Below are 27,659 nucleotides of genomic sequence, written 5' to 3'. Positions count from 1 at the left end.
TTTTATTTAGGTAAAAGATGAGACCATTGATATGGAATTTGGAATTTATGAGATAAATTAGAAAATAGTGTATATGTTCTAATTTTTTAAGATTTTATAATTGAGAATAAGAGTTTATGTTTTTAAATTTTATTTTATGTTTTTTTTATAAATATTAAAAATAAATTTTTTTTGAAGTTTTATGCAAAAAAATTATATTTTTTGACAATAATTAAGTTGGCATGTTATTATATATATATATATATATATATATTATATTTTAAACCAAAACATTTTAATTATTATCATTTTATAATAATAATAAAAATATTTGTATTTATTATGTATCGTTTATGTTATGTTTTTGTTATATTTTTTATTGGCATATTATTTTTATTATTTTAATATTTTTTTTTGTTTTTTTTATGTAGGTAAAAGATTAAACCATTGAGATGGAATTTGTGAACGGGACCATTGAGTTGGAGTTTGAGTTGAAATTTATAAGATATATTTATTTTGTTAATGTAGCATAACAAAAAATATGATGTGGACAAAACTGTTTGGTATGTTTTTGTAATTAAAAGCAATATATAAAATTTAGGTATTTTGATAAATATTTAAAATGAGCCAGATGAGGGGGGAAATACTAGGTGTGTCATTTATCAGATAGGCACCACCAGTGCCGCCTATCAGATAGGCACCACACCTCTATACCCCTTTTTTTATTGAATTTTTGTCAGAATCAAGATGCACAAGCCTCCACCCATTTGAATGTATTATTTTGATAAATAATTCTTGCAATATGCCATTTATATTTTTTTCTTATTATTATTTGAGTAAAAAACTCATTTTCTTCGCTTAATAACAAATAAGCTTTATTATTTGTCTCCAATACTTTTGTTTCTAAAAACAGAATTCAACTCAGTTGATAATTGAAGTTGTCTGAGTTAACAATGAATAAACTATTCAAATGTTTTTTTTATAGAATTTAAGATGATTATTATGTGTCTATATTAGATTAAAAAAATATTGACCGAGTATCAAAATTTGTTAATCCTTTTGGTGATATTTGTTTTTTTACCTAAATTTTAAAATTATTTATAATTTCTGTCCAACCTATAAGTAAAAGATCAATGTATTTCAACATACTCGAATCTATATATTCCGATATTAACAAAATATTATGAATAAATTGGTAATAAAAGATATTTATTGCGTGAATCCGACGTCATGCTGGAAAAGACTTCTTTCAAGCGTTAATCCGTTAACATTGGCAGTCGGGTTGTTGATATTCCACGCGCGCTCTGGTGAATATTCGGTTCACGTACAAATGGACCCTGAACTTTAAAAAAAAAAAAATCTTTCTCCCCCATGTCTTGGTTGGCTTGTTTTGGCAGATATTTAATTTTTAATTAATTTTGTCAAGATTGAAAAATATCTCAGCAAATAAAATAAACGTACGACGAATACAAAGTTTTTTAACCTCACATCCTGTCACACAACTCTCATTTTCACAAGCCAATCATATTTTTTCAACAAGTGTTAAACTCTACGCTGCAGCCAAATAACTGGACCGTCATACCGCCATGTTTGATTGGATGCTTCTATAGCATCTCTCTCTTACCCCAAGATATAAATCGTATTAATTCGATTACTTTAAACCCTAAAAATTAGAATAAAGAAAGATAATTAAACCAAACAAAATTTTGTTGCTAATATAAAAACGACGAACTAAAACTTCATTTATGGTGGAGGCTGCTATGGCCGACACCTGCGAGAACAAAAACAAGCGTTTCAATATCGGAGCGGGGAAGGCGAACGGAGCCGGAGCCGGAGATGGAGACGATACGGAAGACGAGGAGTGTGACGTGGAGGTCTGGGATACGCTACGCTATAGCTTTAAGAAGGCGCAGGCCGTATTGGATCAGAACCGGGAACTCATCAAGAAAGTGAACGAGAATCACCAGTCAAAGATTCCTGATAATCTTGTTAAGAACGTCGGGTTGATACGGGAGATCAACGGAAATATCTCAAAGGTCATCGAGATTTACTCCGGTTTATCGGTCAATTTCTCGGACACGGTTCGTCAACGCAAAAAGATAGGGAACAGGAAGGTGGAAAACAGGCGCTCTCGAACTGAATTCGAGTAATTTTCCGAAAATCCTTTAGCTTTCGTCTTCTGATTAAGGTTCAAGCTTTTACATTGTTAGTCCGGTTGTTTGTGTCAGTGTGTCGTTTGTTTTGTTCAATAAAAGTTTCACTTTCAGGTGTTGTTTTTACGAGTCAAGTTGTCCTTTGTTTTACTGTAAGTCATTTGTGAACTGAACTCTGATGGGACCATGTTTTCACATTTAAGCTTAATGTTAAGCTGACGGTGGTTGTGCTTAATATTTTGTGTTTGTTTGTTCGGTTTTATAGCTGCTGGACTTCCTAGTCTGCCTTTAATCTACTCGGCAGACGAATATGAGGTATTTCTCTGTTTGCATCTTTATCTTAGCTTTTGTTTGCAGATTTAACCAGGTGTGGGATCATAGCAGCAAATCTCAATTCACATTTTGTTAAAGATTCTTCTCTTCGTAAAGTTTTTCTTAGCTTCACTAGTGTTCTTTAATTTCTTGTATCTTTGTGAAAAGTTTTAATTTTCTGGAGGTGGAATGTGTGGTGCATGCATTTGAAATTGCTAGTTGGGTGGGAGTCATGGTTGTAACGTACTACTCTTGGTTGATGGTTTTAGTTACGGATGCTGCTAACATTCTATGGCGCTTTCTGTTGAAATCGTGACTATTTTGCCAAGTGATGGAAGATTGGTTTATGGTAGGTATTATTTAGTAAGGAAGTATGTCGAATTTGAGGATGGTAATGACTAAGTTCCTAGATTATTCTTGGAAAAATATATAAAATAGACCTTGTAGAAGTTTGGCATGGTTGTTTCTGAAGTCATAATATACTTCTGGTTAGGGCCTACTGATTCAGGTGGAAGCTAAACATGTTCTTGTTGTGAGGCATAATTGGGGTATATTTTCTTCTGGAAGTGTTCAGAAATTTGGGACGAGAAGCCAGATTTTGGCGAATAATATACTGTCACTAAGTTCAGTTGTACCCTTCATTCTTACCCTGTCTGATCCTAGTATGCTGTACTCAACAACTTATTCACTTCTCCAATTTTATGATGCTATAACATGTTACTGCATATTCTTTTCACCAGGATCCTACTTCTTTGAATTTTGTTTCTCTTGATCTTCTTCTTCCCCTAGTTAATCGAATTTAATGATTGCATTCTTCAGAAGGTAAATCTGTTGCTTCTTTAAGAAGTCATTATAGGATTCACAATAGATGACCCCAATTTCTCTCTTAAAGAAGTGAGAGTATTTCTTATCGGTTTTACTAGAATGCATATGATTGCCATTTTGGTCACAACATTTTGATGTTTTGATAGCAAAATCAGATGCTGATGATGATGATGATGGAACTTATGCAATTATTATGGTCCACCAATTCAATGCACAACACCATCCTCAGCTCATGGTGATGTTTAACCTTTTATAATGCTATTGCGTTTCTTTGATCAAGTAATCTATTTGTATTCCTATCATTGTTTTCATATTTGACTTGTACAGGATCTTACATCATGCTGCCAAGCTCCCCAGCTTATTCATCTACAGAAGCAGGTCATCAATTCTATAAAGCCCAGTATCTGCTGATAAACGTAGCTTATTGCGTCAGTCATTGGCAATTGTCATCTTGATACCGTTGAGCATGTTCTCCTCCTTAAAATTTGATGTAAGAAAAATTGGCGATAAGGGAGTGTGGAAGGTGAGGATTTATTTGCTTGAAGTGATACCAGAAAAATGCACCAATGCCGAGATTTTGATAAATTGCTTTGTTATGTATTTGCCTCGGGTGTTCTAAATGAGCTAGAGTCTAGAAATGCCAGTTCTCAAATTCCTCTCATATATATGTTGGTGACTTCAGTTTATGTTAAAAAACATTTAATTGATAAGATCGATACGTCATTTGTTTGTATTATGTATTATGGTTCATGACTTGAGCTTTTACAATATTCTTGGTGTTAATGTTGTATTCATCCGACTTCCTTTGCAGACCCTGGAATTGTTGCAAAACTAGGTTTGAATAACTATTGAAACGGTTTGGTAGCTAGCCAGTTTTGATGGGTATTGCCAGCTTCAAAGTAGGATAGAGTGAGCTGTTGACAGTGGAGTTAGGGGGCCAATTAGTTCGGCAAACGAATCAAACTTGAAGGAACTCCCAATAATCAAAGAATACACTCACAAAACCCAGAACTAAAAGGAGCAGAATCAAATTGAATAGTAAACCCGAGTGAGAATTGGAGATCTAAAAAGGATCAAAGAGCAAAGCAAAGTGAGAAACAGCGATTTTGATCTCTCCATCTCTATGCTCTTCTTGTCTTACTTTCGGAGTGACTGTTGCAAACGAGGGAGAAGCAAGCATATTTATATGCTCACCTGTAAAGTGATCAATGAATATGTGTGTGCCACGTGGTTTGATGTTTGTTTTGACTGAATGCTATTGGAGACAGTTATATACTGGAGTACGTGTAATTCACCTACTTGTTTGTAACAGGAAGTAGAAAAGAAAACTAATTGTTGTAAGCTTTTTTATGCGTAGAAACAAAATCATATTAAAAACAAGGAAAAACACTCGCACAAACATAAAGAAATTATTCTCTATCAGCTCAAACCCAAAAAATAATACCTAAACCAGGTAAGACCGAAAAAGATGAATTGGTCGGCAGCACAACTTCAAAGCTATGACTTCAACTAACTACCTATCACTCATCAACTACCATTCCCAAGTCCGCATGAAACAACAACCTAAAAAGGTGTAAGGACTAATGCAATGACTGCTTCAGTCACAATCATCATTGTCCGCTACCTCGCTATTCCTCAATCTGTAATTCACTCAAACCACCCCTTTTCTTTTTTTTGGCTAACTTTATTGCTTCCTCCTTACTACTCTGTTTTCATGCCCTGCTTTTAAGTTTGAAAATGGAACATTCAGCAGACCATAGTCAACATGCTCCTCCTCCTCCTTCAACAGTCGCCTCTCTCCCTTCTTCTGCTAGCACAGAAGTCCGTGAAGAAGAAAGTAATAGTGGCCAACGCCTGCTCCACCGCCAGCATCGCCAAGAGCGGCGACCACAATCTTCCGGCGGGTCATCTTATCGTCTCAATATATCAATATACGATGAGTCAAGGTTCGACGTGAGTGATGATGTTTGGTATTGCGTTATTGTTCTTATCGCATTTTGGCTTTTTGGTTAGTTTTCTCTCTCTGTTCCCTTTTTCTCCTTCTAATAAATTCATAATAAGATTTGCACCATTTTACTTAATTCTCATGAGTTTGAAAATTGTATGCAAACCCTTCAATATTTTTTGTGACCAGCAGCCTCAATAACTCTGATGGTGGGTTTTTATGGATCGGTGAGTTTACAAATCAGTCCACATAGCTCACACCTTGTACGACCCAACTCTTTCTTTGTTCAGTCTATTGAGGTGAATATTTCTGCATAATATATGCCATTCTATTTCTAGTACTGGCTACTGCTGGTGCCATTACATTGGAGTGATCTTGATTATTTTGCTGACAGTTTGAAGAATCGGATAAACAAAAACCAGGGTTAATGGTGTACGGATTTCACAGACCACCTCCTTTAGATGTTGAGATCTCCTGGACTGAAACACATGACATATTTATACCACCTAATTTCCATAAGGTCAATATTTATTTGAACCTTAAATCTTTACTTTCAAGTCTTATTATTACATTAATGATTTTGAGTTGTGTTTATTATTTTTGGTTCCAGGAGTGGCTGTTCTTCTTAAACGAAGGGTCGCAAGTGAATATTTCATACGCTATAAGATCCGCCAGCTCCTTACCTCTATCACTTGTCATTGCCCAAGGTTAGACCTCCTCCTCTGTTGAGTTTTGGTGGTGAGGGTTTAAAATTAAATGTGTTAATTTGAGTAATTTATTGCAGGTATTGAAAGCCTTGCTAAGTGGGTAGAGGATCCGTCATATCCTAATACAAGTTTGTCATGGAATATAATATATGGTAAGATTTTTAATCTGAAAGGAAGTTTATGAATGTGTATTTGAAACACATTAGATTGGGCCTCATGCCATACTTAATTTGCAGGAACTGGTAAGATCCAACAGGAAATTCCAAAGTCTTCAAATTATTATCTTGCTGTGGGGAATTTGAACACTAAGGAGGTTGAGGTAATTGCCCAAATATTATCTCACTCTCACTGTCACATCAATTAATCCACAATTACATAATATTCAAAAGTTCCCCAATTGAAGTTCACATATCTTCATAAATGTTAATGAATCAGATACAATTGAACTTCTCAGTGAAGGCTCTAAGTTATGACACAAGTCAAGCGTATTACACATGTTCTTTGGGGGATCATTTGTGTGATTTGGAGCTTTATCTTCTACATCCCAATGTTGCTGTCTTGTCTTCACCTGGTCGTAATGAGGTAAAAAGAACACTCTTACAAAGTCCTTAATATTAGTGAGAATTGCCATTAGGTATTTAGGTTCTCACATATGAAATTATGGCAGCTGCAACTAGAAACTTGTTTTCTTCAATGTTTTTCTCAGATTAATAATTATTTTCTTTCACGACCAAGGGAACTTATTTATAACAAAACTAGTGTCCTTTTGTAATCCTCATTAACCTTTTTGCTTCTTTCAGGAAAGTCCTAATAACATCTGGTATGTTAAGGTATCTTATGGACCTCGATGGATTTCATATTTTGTCGGATCAGGTATATATTTCTATTTCCCTTACACGAGTCCTATTCCACATAAGAATACTTAATTTCATATCGAAATAGGCCCCGAATTATATGCATTTAAACGAGTTGATATTTAAAAATAAGTACCAAATCAGTATAATCTGGACCAAGTTAGGTATTGATCCATATTTCATCCATCTAAACATTTAACAATTTTTTCGATGCTGTAGGTGTGATGACCGTCCTAGTATTAATAGCCTTTAGATTATGGAAAATGAAGCAAAGAAGATCCAATGTTGGAGAAATGGGATCACAACGAGCACCATTGCTTGCACAGAAAGACGATGATATCGCAAGCTGGGGTTCATCTTACTATTCCCTATCCAATGACGAGGACGAAGAGGATCCGGAAACATGGCAGCAAGCAGCCACTTGTCTTGAAGGAAAGCCTTTGAATGATGGGGAAAGAAGCAGCAACAACCCTCGGCACCTTTGTGTTGTTTGCTTCGGTTCACCCAGAGATTGTTTCTTTCTTCCTTGTGGACATTGTGCTACCTGTTTCACGTGTGGAACAAGGTTTCACTGAGCTCGTTAAGTTAGAAAGTAGTGGCTAATTTAGGTTGTTGTTAACTTCCATTAATTTTATCCATGCAGGATTGCGGAAGAAGCTGGTACTTGCCCAATATGTCGTAGGAAGATGAAGAAAGTCCGGAAGGTTTTTACAGTTTAAGGCGGCTTTAACCCATATCCCGTTTGAGTATGAGCATGGATTGTATGAGATTTGTTTCCTCTGTATATGATATAACTTTTGACTGACCAATGAAGTAAATGTTACTATAAACCTTGGCATCAAGTGGTGATTTGATCATTCGAAAAATTAAGATTGTTTTGAACCCTTTCCATAACTATGATTGGATAGATTGGTAGCTGTATATACCATAATTAAAATCATGTGCAAAAGAAGATGGGTAGCTGTCGTTACTATCAGATGTCATGGATCATGGCATTGCATTGGCAAGCAAGAATTGCACAAGTAGTTTGGATTCTGCATGTGCTGGCCCCATAACTTGTTGGAGTGGCTCAGAGCTCCGTACTCGGAAGGTTAAACCTACCAATTCGCTGACCATATGATTCGCTAATTACATTTAGGACAAGGAAGAGGATCACAAAATCGAATCATTTTTTAATTGAATGTTATCAATGTGTATATATAGCAGCTCTTTTAAAAATATATAAATATTTCTAAATTTTAAAATTCAAACTTTAGAAAATTTCAATATTTTTGAGAAACATGAAAAGAAAAACAAAAACAAAAGAAAATTCATAAGATGTTTGGGCTATATGTTTTTTTTTAGGTATTTTTAACGTATGCCTACATGTTCTGTTCAATAGATACTTTGTCAGGGGCGAAATTAGGGGGTTGGCATGGCCCTTAAAATGAATTTGTTTTTATTTAGGTCTTTTCAAATTTTTAAAATTTTAAATTGGTAAAGACAAAAATTGTACTTTGGTCTCCAAAAATATAAAAATTTAATTTAATCCTTTTAAAATTGTAAATATATAAACTATTAAAATAATAAAATTATATTTTTACTATCATAAAAATTACAATTTAATTTCAACCCCTAAAAATATTTTATGATTTCACCCTTTGCGTATGTTAAAATCACGTTGGTATTCAACACGTGTCTTTGATACTTAAAAGATTATACATATTGAACTTGAATGAGCAGAACACGTGCAGGCAAAGGTCTGAAGAAAAAAAAATAAAGTGCAGGCAAAGAACCCGACAAACAAAATTAAAAAAAAGAAAAAGAAAGACTTATAATATTATATTAACATCCAACCTAATAGCATAGAAAATGTAAAATAATAGCTAAAGAGTAACAAATTAAGACAAGTAGTAGTTTTCTTGTTGATTACATTTGACATATTCAAGCTCATAAGAAAGAACGAAAGGGTGGGCGGAGATTTTGAAGATTTGAGTTTAATACTCTGAAAAGAGGATGAGATGAAATATGAGTACTGGTACTTGTGTATGTCGCATATTGAAGGGCAATGGTGGAGGCAGCTGATATTTCAGTGTCCAAACATTCCTTTCATCAAACGTGTGAATGTTTTAAAAGTATGTTCACACACTTCACATTGCATGTCCAGTTTGGTCTTTTAATAATGTAAGGCTAAAACATGAATTCTTGGTATATTTGAGATTTTTCTTTTTTAATTTTTTTGCCCATCCTTCCATTCATGCAAATTAACACGTTTCGCGCTACAAGCACACAAGCACCATCTGTAGAGTGGGTCATAACTCAGTCGAAAAAACCTACAATTAAAATTGGTATTGGTTTCAAGAGAAGTTAGTAATTTCCCTTACGAGAGTTTCGCTGGCATAAAAGTTGACATTTCCCAGCATTTTAATTAAAGTAAAGTCTCAAAGTAAACTCGTATAACTTTTTCTGTATTTATATAAAAAGAAATAAAAATGCAATATGAAGGAGGTAAGCTTACATCAGTACTTTCTGTTTGCTAAATAAGGTTATAATATTGGGTACGTACTATGTGTGTGATGTTAGGTCCATGAATTGATGAAAACTGAAAATGTTTTGGGTAACTCATTTCAAATCCACATGCTCATTTTTTCCTACTTACAAAATTGGAAATATGAACATCAGGTCAAATAGAAAGACTCAAATTAGTTTAAATGAGTCAGATTTAAATACAATTTGCATCAATAATTCAATTTTTTTTAATAAATAAAACTAAAATTATGACTCAATCATAAATAATCATCAAGAGCTTTAAAAATATAAAACAAAATTCTCAAATCTTTGCTTCTCATTTGCTTTGTTTAGCGGTGAGGAATGTTTTCGAGCTACTTATTACTCTCTCTTTTTTTCTTTTGCAATAATTTCCTTTTTCTTTTCTGTTCTCATCCTCTCTATATGTATTCTTTTTTTTTTCAATTTACAAATCTGTTTTGTGGATATTTTCATTGTCTTTATTAGTTGTGATGAACAAATGATACTGCCTATCGTCACCAAACCTCCATCGACCACTAGTAATTTCTCTTCAAAAGTGGGTTGACTGTAGATATTCAGATGGGGGCTCTTCATTAACTTCTTAATCTATTTTTGTTTTGAGAGTATTTCAAAATAATAAATTATTTCACAAGTCGGTTTAGACCCATGTTATCTTAAGTTTGATATGTTTTTCTGTTTGTTTTTTATTGTTTAATAAGTCTTCACTTTTGGAAGTTTTTGTTTTGTCTCATACAAGTTTTAGTCTTACTTATGCATGTAGTCTTGCTTTTGCAAGTGATTTTATGAATGGTTTTGTCGTCGTTCTTTCTAGTTTGGTGGATACTCAGTTTTTTTTTGTCAATTTTGCCTGCCGCTTTGGACCATCCGATGTTGATTTCCTTATTGAGATAGTTGCATGTAATCGCTCCTAATATGTCATGCTTGAATTGTAACAAAGTCGGTTGCCAACATGTTGTAATTTTCTTCTGATTCTGAGGCTAAAGCTTTTGTCGTGTTGATGGAGCTTGTCCTTCACTGTCGACAAATATTTTTCTTTTAACTATATGGTCTCATTCATGGAATGAACAATAAATTATTCTTTTATTTAACAAAAATAATCCTCAAGCTTACATTGTTTCGATATCTAAGCTAGTAATACCATAATACTATTGTCATAACTTCATCGAGAACAATCATCACATCAAGTCCAATTTCATTTAATGGTCCCCAACTTCTCAAGATCATCAACTTAAAACAGTCAAATACACCTCGCAACTTAAACCGAGCCTAGTATTGGACTCTACCAAAAGACCACTATAAGACGAGGGCTCGTTTCAAGCCTTTTTTGAAGAAGAGGGGCAACAAGCATTAAGCACCACAATTCTATTATTATATCTGCTCAACATTCTTCAACCACCTTATCTAACGACTCTTCACACTCCTCATGATGTAAATCGATATAAGTCACTCATTATTTTGTATTGTAACAATTGGTGTCATATGTGGAAATTGTGTTGTAACAGTTCGTGTCACACATAGAAATTGAGCCAAAGGTCGCATCTTTTTCATGAATGAGAAACCATGACTAAAACTCCTCAAGCTCTTTTAATTTTTTCTATTTTTGTGTCTCTTGAAGTTTTTATAATATTTGGGTTTCTAAGACCTTCCAATTTTGGGAGAAATAAAGATGTTTCATTCAATACGTCAAGAGAAAAATAAAAGAATTAAAAAATTGTTATAAAATAAAGAGAGATTGAGAGAATAAAGAACAAAGAAAATATGAAAGTAATAGAGAATGTATTTTATTGATCAAAAGGGATGACTACAATGTTTCATCAGAGTCTCTATTTATAGGCATAAGAAGTATAAAAGAAGTAGAGATCTAATTCTAATAACTATTAGAATTCAAAGTATATTAAAACCTTATATTGATCATGATGGACATCCAGTTAATAAGATATTCATTACACTCCCCCTTGAATGTCTATTGGTAGATAATGTGCCTCGTTAAAACCTTATTAGGAAAAACCCTATGGGATAAAAACCTAATGAAGGAAAAAGAGTACACAATCTATAATATGCATAATATGTTGCCTCATTAAAAACCTTACCAAGAAAACCCAATGGGACAAAACATCGGTTAAGGGAAAAAGAGTACAATGCGTATTTACTCCTCCTTATGAAAACATAACATACTTTCTCATATTCTATGTATTCAATCTTGAATACTAGTTTTTCAAATGACTATCTGGATGTATTGCTAAGCATTTATATCACCATTCTTTTGAAAATCATGAGTGAGGAAAAATTTTGGGGAAACATATTTTGATATCTTCAGGAGTTTCAACAATAACCATAGCAAATTTTAATCATGATCCTTCTATAAAAATACAAATAGGTATTTTGGATCATTTTATAATCCTCTTTCAACTACTATTGACTAAGTTAAATTTACCATATATGTTCAATTATTTCAATTCATATAAATGAATAATTTCCTGAGAATTTCAATATGCTTCTAGCATTCTAAATCCTTCAAGGATTTTAATATAAACTTTACCACATACTGATTTATAAAGGTTGTAACAACCACCATTAGGCGCAAGTTAAATCTTTTATGAATTGTCAAAATAATATGTCTAAAGGTTATTACATCTACCACAAAAGAATATTATATCTTTTCATAATCAATACTAGTATTTAGCGAAAAAGTTCATATTTTTATTCTGTTTTTGCAAAACTACTTCATTTGCACCCTCACTGGCTTTATACCTTTAGATATTTGGACTACTGGTCCAAAAATTCCACGAATTTAATTGTATTTGAGTTGCATATTTCTATTTTGATCAATTTATTCCATATCTATACTTCTCAATAGATTTATTCAAGATCCTCCTTTTATTTCATTATTTCAATAATAATATTGCATGCAAAATCATTGTCGACCACTTTTATTATTCGGTTCCATATTTTCTCGAATTGACATAACTTATTAAGATCTCTTATTTTGATTATTTTAAAATTTAGCTTCAGGTACCTGAATCTCTTCTGAAGTTTTACTTATTAGTTATGTCTCGGGTCTCTTCTGGAGCACTCGCCTTCACTATATGACCATCTAGAAGAATTTTCACCTTTGAAACCGATCAATCTCTTATTTATTCTAACTGATTGTCCTACTGGGACTTTGATTCAAATTAAAATATTAGATGGTATATAACACTTGGTTATTTTCATTAAGGTTATAAATACATCTAACAATTAACTTGTAATGAGTTATCCTTATTGAACTTCTAGTTCAATTACTCTCCCCCTAACTCATTACAAGTTATTGTTTCTCTCCGCCTAATGTTGAGAAAACCATCGAATCAAAATTGTAATCACAAATCATGTCATAATTGAATCTCGAATACATTAAAAACATCTAATAATATAAAGAAACTTATAGTTAATATATATTCCCAACTTTCTTTGAGGATTCACTCATCTTTGTGCGTCGTAGTGGAGCAATTGGAATATATACACACATACAAAAATTCAAAGATGAGAAATATTTAGCTCTTGATCAAAAACTAACTATAATGGAGAGTATTTATAACTTATTGGCTTGATGCGTGCAACACGTAAATCAACATAATCTCATGTTGAAATAGAAAGTTTTGTTCTCATAAGTAATAATTTAGCTATTAGTTGGAGGCAATTGATAAACAATTCAGCTAAATCATTTAGTGTGTGAACATGAGCTACAGGATGTTCAACGTTTATCCCAATTGACATGCAATAATAATTGAAAACTTGGGATGTAAACTCACCAACATTAGCAAGATGAATTGTTTTAATTGCATAATCTGAAATTAATCATTTAAACAAGCAATCTCGCAAACAATAGGTTGCAAGTTGATAACGCATGTGATTATTTTGTATATGCTTCTATCAAAATCATATAATATCAAAACCATTCACATGGTTGATGAATGGGTCCATATTCGCTTCAGAAATGCAAGACTTTAGATCTCAACTTTAGCTAGGAGTTTCTAATAATTAATTTTCTTTGAGAACAAGCAACATATAAGAATTCTTTTAAATTAAAGAATCTTTTGGTTCTTTAATGAATGTCTATATGAATTCTCAATAAATTTTCGCATCATATATAATCTAAAATAGTCTAACTGGTCACGTCAAATAGTAAATGTATTTGTATTAGTAAACTTCTGGTTTACTTTAACATATTTTTCAATTGTACTAATAATGTCAATATAAATTTTGACAATTGATAATTTTATCGTCATTCCTTTTATTTTGTATCCACATATAAGCAATATTGTGACATTTACTTCTGGAAATGTCTACATCAATGTGAAGTCTATAATGTTATTAACTGAATAAAAGAAATATAATTTGAAATATTCACTTCAGGGAATATGTCAAAATCTTCAAATGTTCAAATTGACATTAATAATCAAAAGTGATTATACAATTTATTATATTTATTGCAATCATTCACTTCGAGGAATGTGCAAAATCAGTGAAACAAATAATTCATTATCATGTTTAACCTTAAAAAGGCATTAGATCAATCCAAAAATACTTTTAAAGCCCTTTTCACAAGAGTTTTTCATCATCAATTAACTAGAAAGAAATAACCAAATCACATATGAAGTTTATTGCAAATCAAATGTACAGATAAAATTGACATTTAAAATATCAGACCTGATATAATGCTAGTACCAAAAAAAAATCATAAACCATTGCATACATGTATGAAATTTACTTCAAAATCATACATTTCATGTTCACTAAAACTTTTCCATTTATAATTGCTTATATAATTTCTCTAAATAATTAACAAATATAAAGTGTATGAACTACCTTTAACAACTTTATGAAAATAATAAGTTTTCCAAGGTTGTATAATGAGAAAATATAAGGCATTTACAAAATCAAACCACACGAATTGTTTTAATGCTTCTTATCAAACAACAATTGGTTAATACAAACGAGATTCATAGAAATGCGAACGGTCAAATTAATATAGTAATTCTCATTTAAGTTTTTGAAAATGTTTTCAACCAAAATAATTCAAGAAATAAAAATGACAACAATTAAACTTGAAATTCAATATTAGAACCAACCCAAAAATCAATTTAGACATTCCTCAAAAAATTGTCTTTAAAACTACGCGTGTATGAATATTAAAAAATTTCAAATTGAATAACCAAAATAATAGGAGACAATAAAGGAACATAATCTATATTCGAATTAAATCAAATTTTAACAATCATAAATTTCATAGCTTTATCAAAACAAATTTACATACTAATATGTTTTTAGCCAAATACATTATTTAATTATAAAACTTACTATAGTAACATAAAGAAGTCATTCAATATTAATTTTCATGAACAAATAAGATGTTTGAAACCATAAGTAACCCATGGAACCAAAACTTAAAACAAAATCATCTCAAATATTTAAACCATATATCAAATCGATTTAATATCTAAAGATGCTATTATTGAGAAAAAGTGTAAAGATAGAGATCTAATTAAGTTTATGTACCTTTCATGTTCAATGAAGTCTTCATGATCTTATTTCACAATTTCAATAGATAGCAATATCAAATCCTTCACCATCCATCAAAGATCTTGGAAATCATGAAGAATAAATTTAATCATCGATAAAAGGAACTATCACTTTGAGGAAGATCGTGTTGATAACGTGTTATAAAATAAAGAGAGATGGAGGGAATAAAGAACAAAGAAAATATGAAAGCAATAGTGAATGTACTTTATTGATCAAAATGGATGATTACAATACTTCATCAGAGTCTCTATTTATAGGCATAAGAAGTATAAAAGAAGTAGAGATCTAATTCTAATAACTATTAGAATTTAAAGTAACATAAAATAAATGAAAGAAAATTAATAGAAAAAGAAGAACAAAGTAGATTGAAACAGAGAAGAAAAAGGAGAAAAAAATTAGGGTTTTCAAGGGTTCAAAGCTTAATTGGTAAGCTAATTTAGTCTCTTTTCTTGTAATTTTTATGTTTTTAGAATCCTAGTATTAAATACTACTTAACCTATGTTGAAATTTTAGAAAATATTGAATTTTTGGATGTTGTTCATGTTGAATAATTTATGTACTTGAGATTAAATTGATAGAATTTTAAGTTAGAAATGAAAAAGGGATTGAATTGTAAAATAAATTATAAGTTTTGAGTATTAGGGACTAAATTGTAAAAATTTTGAAATTTAGGGATTTGAGTGAAATTAGAGAGTTGAATTTAGTCTAAAGTGGAAATTGAATGGAAATATGGAATTAGTTTTGAAGAAATAAAGTTAGTCTCGGTTTAGGAACTAAATTAGAATTTAGACAAAAGTTGAATAAAAATTGAAATATTCAATGTGAAATTATATTGTATTGATGAATTTTAATTGTTTTAATTTCCGTAGCTAATGTTGTACCAAAAACTTCGACTAAGAAAGGAAAAGATAAAGTCTACGAGGAATAGCTCAGAAATTCTGGTTTGTATTTCTATAATCCGAATTTAATTATTAATTGTTCTATTTTGATTTAAATGTTTATGGTAAGTAAATAAGGTAAATGTTAGCATTTTTTATATTGAATTGAATGTATGTGAAATTGTGATTTATGTGATAATTGAGTATTGGATAATTGTGACATTAGAAAAATGAATTGAAACCCTATTAATTGTATCGGGTTGAATCGGATATAGATGGCATGCCATAGGATTGGAAGAGTTCAGGGATACTTCGACTTCAAGTCGATGAGATACTGGGTGTCAAATTATTACTTTGGATAAATTTGATGAGGTACTGGGTACCAATTTACTTCGGTATGGCCGATGAGACATTAGGTGTCAACTTATTACTTCGAATTATCCGATGAAGCATTGGGTGCCAAACTAGTGTGTTTTGGCCGGATCTATGTATCCGTTTGAGTCCGTGTCAGGTTAATAGGGGTTATTGAATAAAATAGTGTTATGATTGATATTGAGTGGTGATTTGAAATATGGTTAGAGACACATGATTTTTGTATTTATGAATTGAATATGAATTAACAATATTGTTGTTCAAATGATTTGTGTTCATATTGTGAAAAGCTATCTGGAATAGCAAATGATAAAAATTGAATGTGTTATAAATACCTTATTTATGAATTGAATAATTGTATGACTAGAGTTATTATATGTTATATTATTTTACTTTTAAGCATTCAGATTATAAAAATACCACTGAGTTTATACTCAGCGTATGGTTTGTTATCCGTGCACAGGTTAGGTTAAAGTCAGATTGTCGATTCAGCATCCATCAACGATTCCGAACTCAAAACGTGGTGATGTATGTTTCTTTTTGTGTCGGCGTGTACCTAGGATGTCTTATGCTTGTCATTTTGGGAAGTGAATGTAAATAATGTTATAAGATGATATTGGTTACTTATATACATGATTATATGTGTTAAGTTGAGGTTTAATATGGAATGTTTAAGTTGATGCATAAGTGTGAGTGACATAGGCAAATTTGGGTTAAAATTGGTATGAATTTAGAATTGGCTTAAATGGTATTTTATTTGATTGTTTTGATAATATATGTGAAGTACCTATGAGGGTACATTGGTTAAGAAACTAGGATGATTGTTTTGACATGTTTTAAAGGTATTAAATTATGATGTGTATGCTAGATGATTATATAATGTTCATATTTGATCTGAAAAGTTCGGTAATGCTCCGTAACCCTGTTTCGGTGACGGATAAGGGTTAGGGGTGTTATATATACCATAATAAAACCGAAAAAACCCGAACTAAATCTAAAATAAACTATAAATTAAGAATTGGACAAAAACTAAAACACTACATTTGGTTTGTTGTAATGGAATAGAGCTGTAATCAGTAATTCAATTGTTTGGTTGAATGGAATGGAACAGAATTGTAATAGTATTTTTGTGTTTGGTTGAATAGAGTGATGTTATAATAGCATAAGGAAGAAAAATTGAAATGACCAGAGTACTTTAGGTAGATGATTATTAAATTTTAATAGGATTGTTATTAAAAATATTTTATTAAAATATTATTAAATATAATTTAATAAAAATAATATATAATTTAATAAATTATATTGAAATATTTTATTTTTATATTTTTAAATCCAAGTTTTAAAGGATTAATCTAAAAAATAATTTATTATTATTTAATATTGAATGAAATAATTATTTTTTGGTGGTAAATAATAGGAAAGTTAGTAGGCGTGTGAGCGAAAGTTATGGTGGTTCATTATTTTGTGCAAATTTAGGTTAGGTGAGATGTTAATTAAAAAATCGAGTTAGATTGTTAGAAATTTCAATGGAATCATAAATAGTCAAATATTAAAACAAGTCACAAATAATTTATACAAAGAAGTTGGTTTCAGAGTAAATGGATGAAGGATGATTCGGCTCATTATCAACCAAAGTAACCAGCACTTCCGACATAAAAAATAAAAAATAAAGAAACAAAAGACCCACTTCGGCATTCGAATAATACAAATCCTAAATCCACAGTTTCTCTACACTTTCTAAAACCATTTCAATCAACGCTAATTTCTTTCATTTCATTCATCAAGGGAAAAGAAAAGCAGAGTTGAAAGATGGGGACTTATAGGATGTGCGGGTGCTTTACTAGGAAGTTCAAAATCATTGAGGCGGCACCACCACCGGATGTTATAGCTGCATTCGAGAAGTACGCCGAAGGTGGGCCTCAAATGACGGCGGAGCAGTTGCATAGGTTCTTGGTGGATGTGCAGGGGCAAGGCGGTGCCAAGGTCTCCGACGCGGAGGAGATTCTGCTGCAGGTTCTGCAGAAACGACACCATATGGCGAAGTTCAGAAAACACGCATTGACCCTCGATGATTTCCATCATTACTTGTTTTCTGCAGATCTAAATCCGCCAATCGATAATAAGGTGACCCGTTTCTTATTTTCAATGATTTGGTTTTTTCATCTGTCCTTTTTTTTTTTTGTTATAAAAACTCTTATCATCAGTGGGATCTGGTTAGTGTGTTAAGGATTATATTGTTGGAGCTGATGGAGGTTAATTTTGATACTTACCATACACTCCAAATGTTACCCTTTTTTCCCCTTGTTTTGGCGATGAAGGATGCTCCTGAAAACTATATCAAAATTGGTTTCTTGTTTGAAGAGGTGTTCTCTTAATGCAAAGTCAAAAGGGTTTTGAAACTTTGATCCAAACACTTGGTAAATTTTTACAATTTTAGACAAAATTGAGGAGTGTTCATCCCTGCTTGATTAGTGCTTCACCTTTTTCTGTGTATGCATGTTTGGGGATTATGAGACCATTTGTTTGACAATTAGTACGATCTTTGCATTCAGGTCCACCATGACATGACAGCTCCTTTATCCCATTATTTCATATACACTGGTCACAATTCGTATTTAACTGGAAATCAACTCAGTAGCGACTGTAGCGATGTCCCAATCATAAAGGCACTGAAGAGAGGAGTAAGAGTGGTGGAGCTTGATCTATGGCCAAATTCCACAAAAAATGATGTGGATGTTCTACATGGAAGGTAAATTTCTTTTAATATCTTTGTTCTTGGAATGTTACGTGGAACTGTACCGGGTTTGTTTTTCAATGTGGTATTGTCTTGATAGAAGTGGTATTAATTTTCTTCTTCTTGATTTACGAGGCAAAATGCATACTTTTCTAGCACTGCTTAGCAGGTTTGGTTCAATTTTTGTTTTGTTCTACTTGTCGAAGAATCGTTGATTTGTCTGTCTATGATGATAGGACTTTGACAGCTCCGGTGGAACTCATTAAATGTTTAAAATCCATTAAAGAACATGCTTTTAGTGCATCCGAATATCCCGTTGTAATTACTCTTGAAGACCACCTGACTCCAAAACTTCAGGCAAAAGTTGCTCAGGTACTTACCTTATATAGTTCTTTATCTTTTAACCTTCCATTTATGCTTGAGAATGGAATCACCTTTGGCTAATGTCATTGTAGATGGTTACTCAAACATTTGGGAAAATGCTGTTTCGTCCCGAATCTGAATGCTTAAAAGAATTCCCTGCACCAGAGGATCTGAAGTATAAGATCCTTATTTCAACCAAACCTCCCAAAGAGTACCTTGAAGCTCAGACTAACAAGGACAAAGAAAAGGAGAAGGATTCAGATGATGATGTTTGGGGAAAAGAACCAACAGAACTTACAGCTGAACAAGAAGATGAAAAGGTATGCTTTGAAATGAATCGAGTTACATGTTGGTTTCATTTAACCTAATACGTAGATTACAAGGAATCTTCTACAGGTGCACTTAGATAGGTCCATCTTTGAATACTTATGTAGATTTTTGGTTGCAGACTGATAGTGATGCAAGTGACAACAATCAGGATGATGAAGATTCAGATGCGTTTGAACCTGAGGTAGACTCTTCAAGAGCCCCTGGTTACAAGAGTCTTATTGCCATTCCTGGTGGCAAAATAACAGGTAGGTTGAAGGAGGCCCTAAAAGTTGAACCCGATAAAGTTAGGCGCCTTAGTCTGAGTGAACAAGCACTTGAAAAGGCTACTGTGTCTTACGGGACTGATCTTGTGAGGTAATTATTTGCATTAATTTCAAACCAGACATTCCTTGTATGATACGGTAAATATTATGTAAAACGTAATTGATTTTTCTTCTTTATTATTAATTTTCCTAATTCCCAAATTTTCCTTTCATTAATGCATTTAGATTTACCCAGAAGAATTTCCTGAGGATATATCCCAAGGGTACTCGGTTTAACTCCTCAAACTACAAGCCACAAATTGGTTGGATGCATGGAGCTCAAATGATTGCCTTTAACATGCAGGTTTTGTTTCTATACTTATTTCAGTTCCCCTAATCATGGTATTCTGAAATGCAGGTTTTGTTTAAGCGTTTCATGCAGATTTTAGTTATGCATTTTTTTTTTGTTTAGACTAAATTAAAAGTAGTGGAAACAAAAATATAACTTCCTGAAGGTGTTCTTCGACATTGAATTCAAAAACCCAAGCAAATTGAATTTGATCATACTATATAAATGCTAAGTGCATTTTCTTCAATGCTATTTATCCTTCATTGCAATGCAAAAGTTTGTTGTTATGAGTTATGACCCAAAGTTTTATAAATCCAACTGACAAGGTTGTGGTATAATTGCAGGGATATGGTAGATCCCTTTGGTTAATGCAAGGGATGTTTAGAGCTAATGGAGGCTGTGGTTATGTAAAAAAACCCGATTTCCTGATGAATGTGGATGCGAACAGTGAGAGAGCTAAGTTACCGGTTAAGAAGAGATTAAGGGTAAACATTATTCAAATATCAACAGATTCTCATCCTTCCCAGCATCCTTTTATTGAATCCTCTTATCATCTACCCGACAGGTGAAAGTCTACATGGGAGATGGATGGCACTTAGATTTTAAACACACACACTTTGACACCTATTCGCCACCTGATTTCTATACAAAGGTAAGATGATTACACTGGTAACCGGAGATACTAATTGTTTAATGTGTCAAAACAATTTTCTGATATATTTCAATATTCCGTGTATTCCAGCAAAATTTACAGTGAACCAGCCAAGTGCAGTGTAGTTTGAATAATGATAAACATGCTTACTGAATTTTAACTCTGAATTTGTTAATGCAGGTTGGAATAGCAGGAGTGCCAGATGATGAAATAATGAAGAAAACGAAGATAAAAGAAGACAACTGGACACCTGTTTGGGATGAAGAATTTACATTTCCATTGACTGTTCCTGAATTGGCATTGCTGCGAGTTGAGGTCCACGAATATGACATGTCCGAGAAGGATGACTTTGCCGGTCAAACTTGTTTGCCAGTCTCAGAACTGAAGCAGGGGATCCAGGCAGTTCCCCTCTTTGATCGCAAAGGAGAGAAGTTAAACTCTACCAGACTTCTTATGCGGTTTGATTTTGTGTGAGACTATAGAGGTTTGTTAATTTTTTGTGTTTTTTTGGTTTGGTTGAAGGACTACCTATTTTGCTCCATCGGTAGTAGAAGCTACTTCAGCTTCATTTTCTCCTGTCTGCCATAGAAAAAAAACTTAAAAATTAATAAAATAATGACAAATGTTTGATCTACTTCTAGCTGTTATTACTCTGATTTTTCACACATATTCAGACATACATTATTATGGAAACATGATTCATCAAGAATTACTCCAAATGGAAAAACTTGAAAAGGGAAATGCACATAACCATATTCTGAGTCCAAGAGAGGTTTCTACACCTTATAATTCTCCTGTGCATTATGTCAATTTTGCTCCTGGATATGCCATGTATAGATTATTCTTCCATGCTTCCTTGGTGGAATGCATATTAGCCTCGTTAAATTAAATGCTTCACCAATTTTATCTTATTATTCATACTTTTATTTTTGAAGTTTTGATGCATAGTGACATTACTTTGTTAATTTGCTCACTCAATGTTCAACTTCAATGTCATCTTCAAATACATAAAAGTAACTTACAATAAATTGAATATATCCGTATCTAACACACGCATATGAGTTTGAGCCAAGTAACATAGGCCCCAAATACGAAAACAAAAACTCTCTCATGCCCCGTATTCAATACTGTGCTAGTCGATTTTGTATTTTATCTAACCAAGCTGGAAGACAATTAAATTTAGACTCCTGTTATCAAAGAATGGTAACAAAACTAATAATAGGGCAAAGAACATAAAACCTTCCCAGAATCATGTATTAAGCAAAGCAAATAAATAGTCTTTTGAAGGATGCAATTTAGCCAGCAAACCCGGAAAAGGCAGGCCATGGTTGCATTTTCTTCAAATGATAATAACAATCACAATGTTCTCACAGAATGTTGATACATGCGTTGCTCACCAATGCAGATTCACATTCTACAAAAATATTGTTTTCAATTTTTTTGACTTCTCTAAGCAGGAAACTGACTTACAAGGTGTTGGTAAGATGAGGAGATCTTGAAACGAGCATTAGCGTGCCATTTTTCAACTGTCTGCATCGGTCTTTTGAGACTTATCATTTGCGTATTCAACAAATATCAGCCTTCCACGGACAATCTTGTGCAAAAGAACCAAACAACGATAACATGTAAGAAAAAGGAGTATTCAAAGTTCATTTCACGGAATATTTCGATAACAAGAAAAATGCTCAGAAATCTGAATTTTAAACGACACTAACATAGTGAGTGAGCATTGATCAGATTGATTCAGCCATAAACAGAACTTTTTTACACTGAATCATGCTTTATTGAACCGCAAATACAATTAATTCAAACTCCGATTTGAAGGATTCTCAGATAGTGTAAGATGCAAAAAAAAAAAAAACAGATAAACAAAAGTTGGTGACATTTGAAGATTACCCTGCCATTCATCGCTTTCAGTGCCTTCTGAGCTTCTGCCTCGGTTTCAAATGTAACAAAACCGAACCCTTTAGGCCTTTGAGTTTTGGGGTCTCTAATGAGCCTAGCTACACTCACAAAGAAAAAACGACAACCCAATATGGGAATTGATAAAATACTATGATTTTCATAGAAAAAGAAAACAGAAATAATAATAAAACTGAGCGAAAAAATTTAGTACCTTCTTTAACAACACCAAATGGTGCAAATAAAGTCTTAAGCTCTTGATGGTTTGTGAAAAATGACAACCCTGCGATCAACTGTAAGAATTAATTCCAGAATAAATATGCAGATGAAAGTGATAAAGAGAGGTAGTAACTGTGAACAAAGAGCTGAGTCCCCAAAATCTTAGCCATCTGAGAGTGAAACAGTGTCGGCAAAACGGGACCCTAAAGTCGGTACTTATTCATCACAGCTGCACCAAACGACGACGTCCGTTGCCACTGTAAGCCATATAGGCTTCTTGCCTTCGGTTTTGAATTTTGATTAGATGAAATTATGGTGTTGTAACTATTGGCTATCTGGACTTGGGCTATAGCCAAGTAGAATTTTGTTTCTACTCTAATCTAAAACTTATATTTAAACATTTTATTGAATTAATTAAACCTTTAATTAATTCATTAATTCAATTATAAAAATATAAAAACATTTTTTTAATTATAATTAATATTATTATAATACATTTTGTTTATTATAGTTTTATACCATCTCTAAATAAAATAACAAAATTTTAAAACTAATAATTAAATGCATGTTCAATAATAGGAAAATAAAAATTGATTGCCAATCCACCTATATTTTTAATATAAAATATTTTTTTCACCCCACAACCTTTAATTTATATAATGAATTTTATATAAATATTCATTTGTTTTTGTATGTCTCCTCAACAGTGTTTTTCTTTCTTCTTTTTTATTTCATTTTCAACCACGACATAGATATGTCCATATCACCGAGTGAATACTTGTAGATAAATAACAATTTAATCTATTTTCTCTTAAAGTTGTTGTAAATAAAATATCTATATATTTTTATATTTTTTTGAATTTTCTTAAGATTGAGATCAAATTGATATTATTTATAAATTTTGAGAGTTAATTTTTAAAATTATAATTAAACTAATATAATATGTAAAAGCTGAGACTAAATTTATTATTATATTAATTTTTTAATTATCACCTCACCTTTCTATCGTATACTTAATGGTATTTAACGGAAATGCACAAAAAAACCATTTCAATGTGACCAATTTTAAAAAATTCACCAAAAAAAAGGGACCCATAATTGGATGATAGTTTACCATTCTTTTAAATACATTTTCAAAAAGTGTTAAGGTACACTTTAGCCTATAAACTTGATAATTTATAAATTTGTAGACCGTGAGTGAATTTATACCTAATTAACACAGTTGCGTTTTTTAACATCAACTAACACGTGGATAAAAACGCGATGTTCATTAAAAAAGAAAAACTAGTTAATTTATTTTTTCACTTTTATTAATGAAAAATATTTTTTCATCCCATCATCGTTTCTTCTTCTCCCTCTGTTTCTTCATCCATTGTTTCTTCTTCCACAACACCATCACCAAAACTTGTTCAAGTTGTTGCTGCTCAAGGCCCGATCCACCACCATTCACACGGGCCATTTACCAAAACGTGCTGACGTGGCCGCGATTTCCTGACTTGTAAGTTTTTTGATTTTAGGGTTTTTAAAATTTTTAGGGTTTTGGAGAAAAAAGTACACAGATAAGTCGCGCCCACGTGTACGCGCTTCTTTATGGAAACATCTGCCCTTGAATCTACAAATGTTGAGCATGCATTCACTGAAATACTAACTCAAATACATCATGTGATCAGTCAAAAAGCACTCGAAGGAGGGAATGATCAAACAACATTGCCCAAGGGACAAACCATCAATATCGGCTCTCGGGATGATGTTTCAGCTGTGAAGAAAGACGGCTGCTATTCTGCATAATTGTTAGATGATTCCGAGTGTCCAAATTTGCTTCCTCATTAAGCACAAGCTTTCCTGTCCAAATTTGCTTCCTCATTAAGCACAAGCTTTCCTCACTGTGATCTTTCTCGAGATCTTTCGTTGAAGACGAAGAAATCACAGCATTCCAGGGATTTTCATATAGTTTGTTCAGACAGATCTAGTTTTAGCATTTTAAATGATTTTCATTAGTTGTGGAGAATAAATTTTAAATTAACTATCATAATGTTTTGTATTTTCAAATGAGTATTTTATGTAATATAACAAATAAACAGGGATAATTTAGGTATTATAAATAATTTAAATAATTTAGTGCAACTATATACATTAAATTTCATTAGATTGGCAAGTCGCGGCCACGTCAGCGCGCTTTGCTGACGTGGCAACAAATTGCCCCCTCGAGGATGTGATTTGTTGCCACGTCAGCAAAGCGCATTGACGTGGCCGCGATTTCCTGGCACGTCCTCTAACATCACGCTAAAGTGGACACGATTTGTCGAAAAAGGCCTATTCCGGTAAATAATAAAATACCGGGCCCATTTCAGTAATTTAAAAAAAAAAGCTTTTTTTGATAAATTGCCCCCATCCACACAGCTCTACCATCTTCATTTTCCAAAGCTAATTCAAACGAGGGAAACAAAAGGATAATAGAATAAGAACTTTCTTCAAGCATGGAACCCAGAGAAAAACAAGAGAAAGGGAAAACGAAAATCAAAATCAATCATAGTGGGCAAAAGGAAGCCATTTTTGGTGATGAGCCAGAGAACTCTGACCCAAAAAGCTAAAAATAAATCATTTACTTTCTTATTCTTTCTCGCCTACTAGAAAAATTACAAAATGGATTTTCAATTTTTCTTTTAAAACAAAGACATGAAATTTAGGGACCAAACCAAAAAAATTGAGAAAGGTGAGGGATTAGGGAGAAAAAGAAGGAGAAGGTAAGAGGCAAAAAGGGAGATATTAAAGTCAAAAGTTTTTGAATTTTTAATGTATTTTAATTAATAAATATTAAAGCGTAAGTTAGGTAATTAAAAAAAGTGGCTTAAGGTTTTTAAATTTAGATTATAGTGAAGTCTAAAAAAAGTTAAGTACCAAATAATTACAAGTTACCAAATTTAGGAGCTAAAGTGTAAATTAACCCTTTCAAAAAAGGGCCAGAGATGGAACCTTCAACTTCCCATTGTCACGTGGATGACCTACAATTGACTAAAAAGTAGGTCAATTTCCTACCCCACCAAAAAAAGCTGCTGGTTTATTATTAGATTTAATAGTAGGTAATTAAATATCATTTCATTTGAAAAAAATATTAAAAATTAATTAAAAACACAATAATTTTATAATTATTTTTAAAATCAAATAGCTTAAATTACAACCTTAAAAATATCTCAAAATGAATTAATGGATAAAATTGAAAGATTTAAGATACTTTGAGGGTAAGCTCGATGATTAGTGTTGATTTTATATATATTTTTTATTTTTCAATAAAATATAATTATATAATACAAATATAAAAGAATTAAAATATGATATTTTAGAAAATAGCATAAACAGAACTTAAATCCATATAGTTACTGAAAATACACAATAATAGTTTACAAAATATTATATATACAAATTATGCTAATAACTTAAGTGTACCGGTTTTTTGTTTTTAAAGGATATGAGTTTTAGTTTAATTGTTGTTGTAATGAGGTTTAATGTATACTTTAATTCTTTAGTTTTTATAGTATATTGTTTTTTTCACTTTGGTTTTTAAAGCTTTTTTTAGCTTATTTCAGTGCCTAACGTTATCAGTCATTTCTAGTTTAATCTTTAATATTACTAACTATCGACTAAGAGATCTAGCCGATAATATGTTGTTATGTGTCATATGATGATGCCATTGTGATATCATTATCTGGAAAAATCTTAAAAGAACTTTAAAAAAGAAAAATATATTGTTATGAATATTTCATTGTAAAGTGGAAAATCAAAATTAATATAAGTTTGATGTACTTTAGGACTCCAATATTTATTAAAAGTATAATTTTATTTCATTTTTGCGTCTTATGTTTACAAATATAGACTTTGGAGTAATATTGTATTCTTCCCTATTGATCAATAGAAATACGTTTTTTTTTGCTTACCTATTTTTTGTTCTTTTACTTTCTTTGTTATTTATTTCATAGCATATATAAAATATTTAAGAATTTATAAATATATATATAATTATAAAATTACACAATGAAATATAAAAATATAAAAGAATTACTAAAAAAATAAAAATATATTATAAATTTTAATATTTATAAAATTTTATAAATCACATTTTCTAGAGCTTAAACATGAGATTGTTGTTTTTTAGAAGCATATCACCTACGAAAAATGTTTTATAATTCAATTGATCAAATTTTATAATTGTTATATTTTTAGGTGTTAAATTTAGACAAACTTGTAATAAAAATAATTTATCACAATTAAATAATATTTTTAATTATTCTAAATAATTTTTACTCTCTCAAAACAAATTATTTATGCAATATCTTAAAAACTACTATCTAGTGTTTAATCAATCTAAAGAACATTGGTATAAAATAAAAATAGCATGTGCATAATGATTGATGAAGGAAGCTTACTCAAGACATTAAATAGGGAGTTGAGTCAAATAAACATATTGCCAACAACATTGGTAAAGTACTAAACATTTATGTATTTTAAATTATTATAAATTGATTTAAAAATGTATTCAATTCTTATTAGAATATGTTGAAAATATAATTTTTATAAAAATTGATTGTATTATCACATACGATTTTTATATCAAATTTTTAATATTTTAAATGTAATTATCGAACGTTTATTTAATTCCAATATACTATATTTTTCTATTTTTAAAAATTTTAATAATTTTTAAAAGCTTTTACGATTTCTAATAAACATTTTAAAATTTTCAATATTTTACAATTTTTA

The 27,659-nt window shown here is 31.5% G+C and overlaps 4 protein-coding genes across 10 annotated transcripts; 3 read left to right on the top strand and 1 right to left on the bottom strand.

Annotated features, from left to right (window-relative positions):
* The first annotated feature begins 1,580 nt into the window (after positions 1-1,580).
* Positions 1,581-4,005, top strand: LOC107906621 (protein ELF4-LIKE 1). Of its 5 annotated transcripts, none has more exons than XR_001686737.2 (4): positions 1,581-2,125; positions 2,398-2,447; positions 3,425-3,504; positions 3,597-4,005. XR_001686737.2 is itself a non-coding variant. In XM_041093461.1 (3 exons), the coding sequence occupies exons 1-2, from the start codon at positions 1,725-1,727 to the stop codon at positions 2,411-2,413; spliced, it is 417 nt and encodes a 138-aa protein (XP_040949395.1). In that variant the 5' UTR covers positions 1,581-1,724; the 3' UTR covers positions 2,414-2,447; positions 3,425-4,005. The 5 variants fall into 5 exon arrangements, 3 of the variants coding, with proteins under 3 accessions (XP_040949395.1, XP_016689154.1, XP_040949394.1); XR_001686736.2 differs by having other exon boundaries at positions 3,416-3,504; XM_041093461.1 differs by having other exon boundaries at positions 3,425-4,005.
* LOC107906620 (E3 ubiquitin-protein ligase APD2) lies at positions 3,597-7,657 on the top strand. 2 transcript variants are annotated; one of them, XM_041093459.1, is made up of 12 exons: positions 3,597-3,792; positions 4,081-4,911; positions 5,000-5,277; positions 5,407-5,513; positions 5,609-5,734; positions 5,825-5,921; positions 5,999-6,073; positions 6,158-6,240; positions 6,357-6,503; positions 6,722-6,794; positions 6,995-7,340; positions 7,419-7,657. In XM_041093459.1, exons 3-12 carry the CDS (start codon positions 5,007-5,009, stop codon positions 7,492-7,494), a joined length of 1,401 nt encoding a protein of 466 aa, XP_040949393.1. In that variant the 5' UTR covers positions 3,597-3,792; positions 4,081-4,911; positions 5,000-5,006; the 3' UTR covers positions 7,495-7,657. The 2 variants fall into 2 exon arrangements, with proteins under 2 accessions (XP_040949393.1, XP_016689152.1); XM_016833663.2 differs by having other exon boundaries at positions 5,404-5,513.
* Positions 7,658-17,578: 9,921 nt separating this feature from the next.
* On the top strand, positions 17,579-21,417 carry LOC107906622 (phosphoinositide phospholipase C 4). Its single transcript, XM_016833669.1, has 9 exons — positions 17,579-18,237; positions 18,666-18,862; positions 19,084-19,219; positions 19,303-19,530; positions 19,659-19,894; positions 20,029-20,146; positions 20,476-20,616; positions 20,697-20,783; positions 20,964-21,417. Exons 1-9 carry the CDS (start codon positions 17,923-17,925, stop codon positions 21,255-21,257), a joined length of 1,752 nt encoding a protein of 583 aa, XP_016689158.1. The 5' UTR covers positions 17,579-17,922; the 3' UTR covers positions 21,258-21,417.
* On the bottom strand, positions 20,934-23,258 carry LOC107906623 (small RNA-binding protein 11, chloroplastic). Of its 2 annotated transcripts, XR_001686738.2 has the most exons (5): positions 23,038-23,258; positions 22,900-22,968; positions 22,680-22,786; positions 22,254-22,377; positions 20,934-21,362 (listed from the first exon to the last, which is right to left on the bottom strand). XR_001686738.2 is itself a non-coding variant. In XM_016833670.2 (4 exons), exons 1-4 carry the CDS (start codon positions 23,072-23,074, stop codon positions 22,306-22,308), a joined length of 285 nt encoding a protein of 94 aa, XP_016689159.1. In that variant the 5' UTR covers positions 23,075-23,221; the 3' UTR covers positions 21,764-22,305. The 2 variants fall into 2 exon arrangements, 1 of the variants encoding a protein (XP_016689159.1); XM_016833670.2 differs by lacking the exon at positions 20,934-21,362 and having other exon boundaries at positions 21,764-22,377; positions 23,038-23,221.
* Between the last annotated feature and the right edge of the window lie 4,401 nt (positions 23,259-27,659).

The sequence above is a fragment of the Gossypium hirsutum genome, chromosome D05 (genome assembly GCF_007990345.1).
Source record: "Gossypium hirsutum isolate 1008001.06 chromosome D05, Gossypium_hirsutum_v2.1, whole genome shotgun sequence".
Taxonomy (NCBI): domain Eukaryota; kingdom Viridiplantae; phylum Streptophyta; class Magnoliopsida; order Malvales; family Malvaceae; genus Gossypium; species Gossypium hirsutum.
The sequence above is the reverse complement of the archived record's forward strand: the minus strand, read 5'-3'. Positions and strand labels throughout refer to the sequence as shown.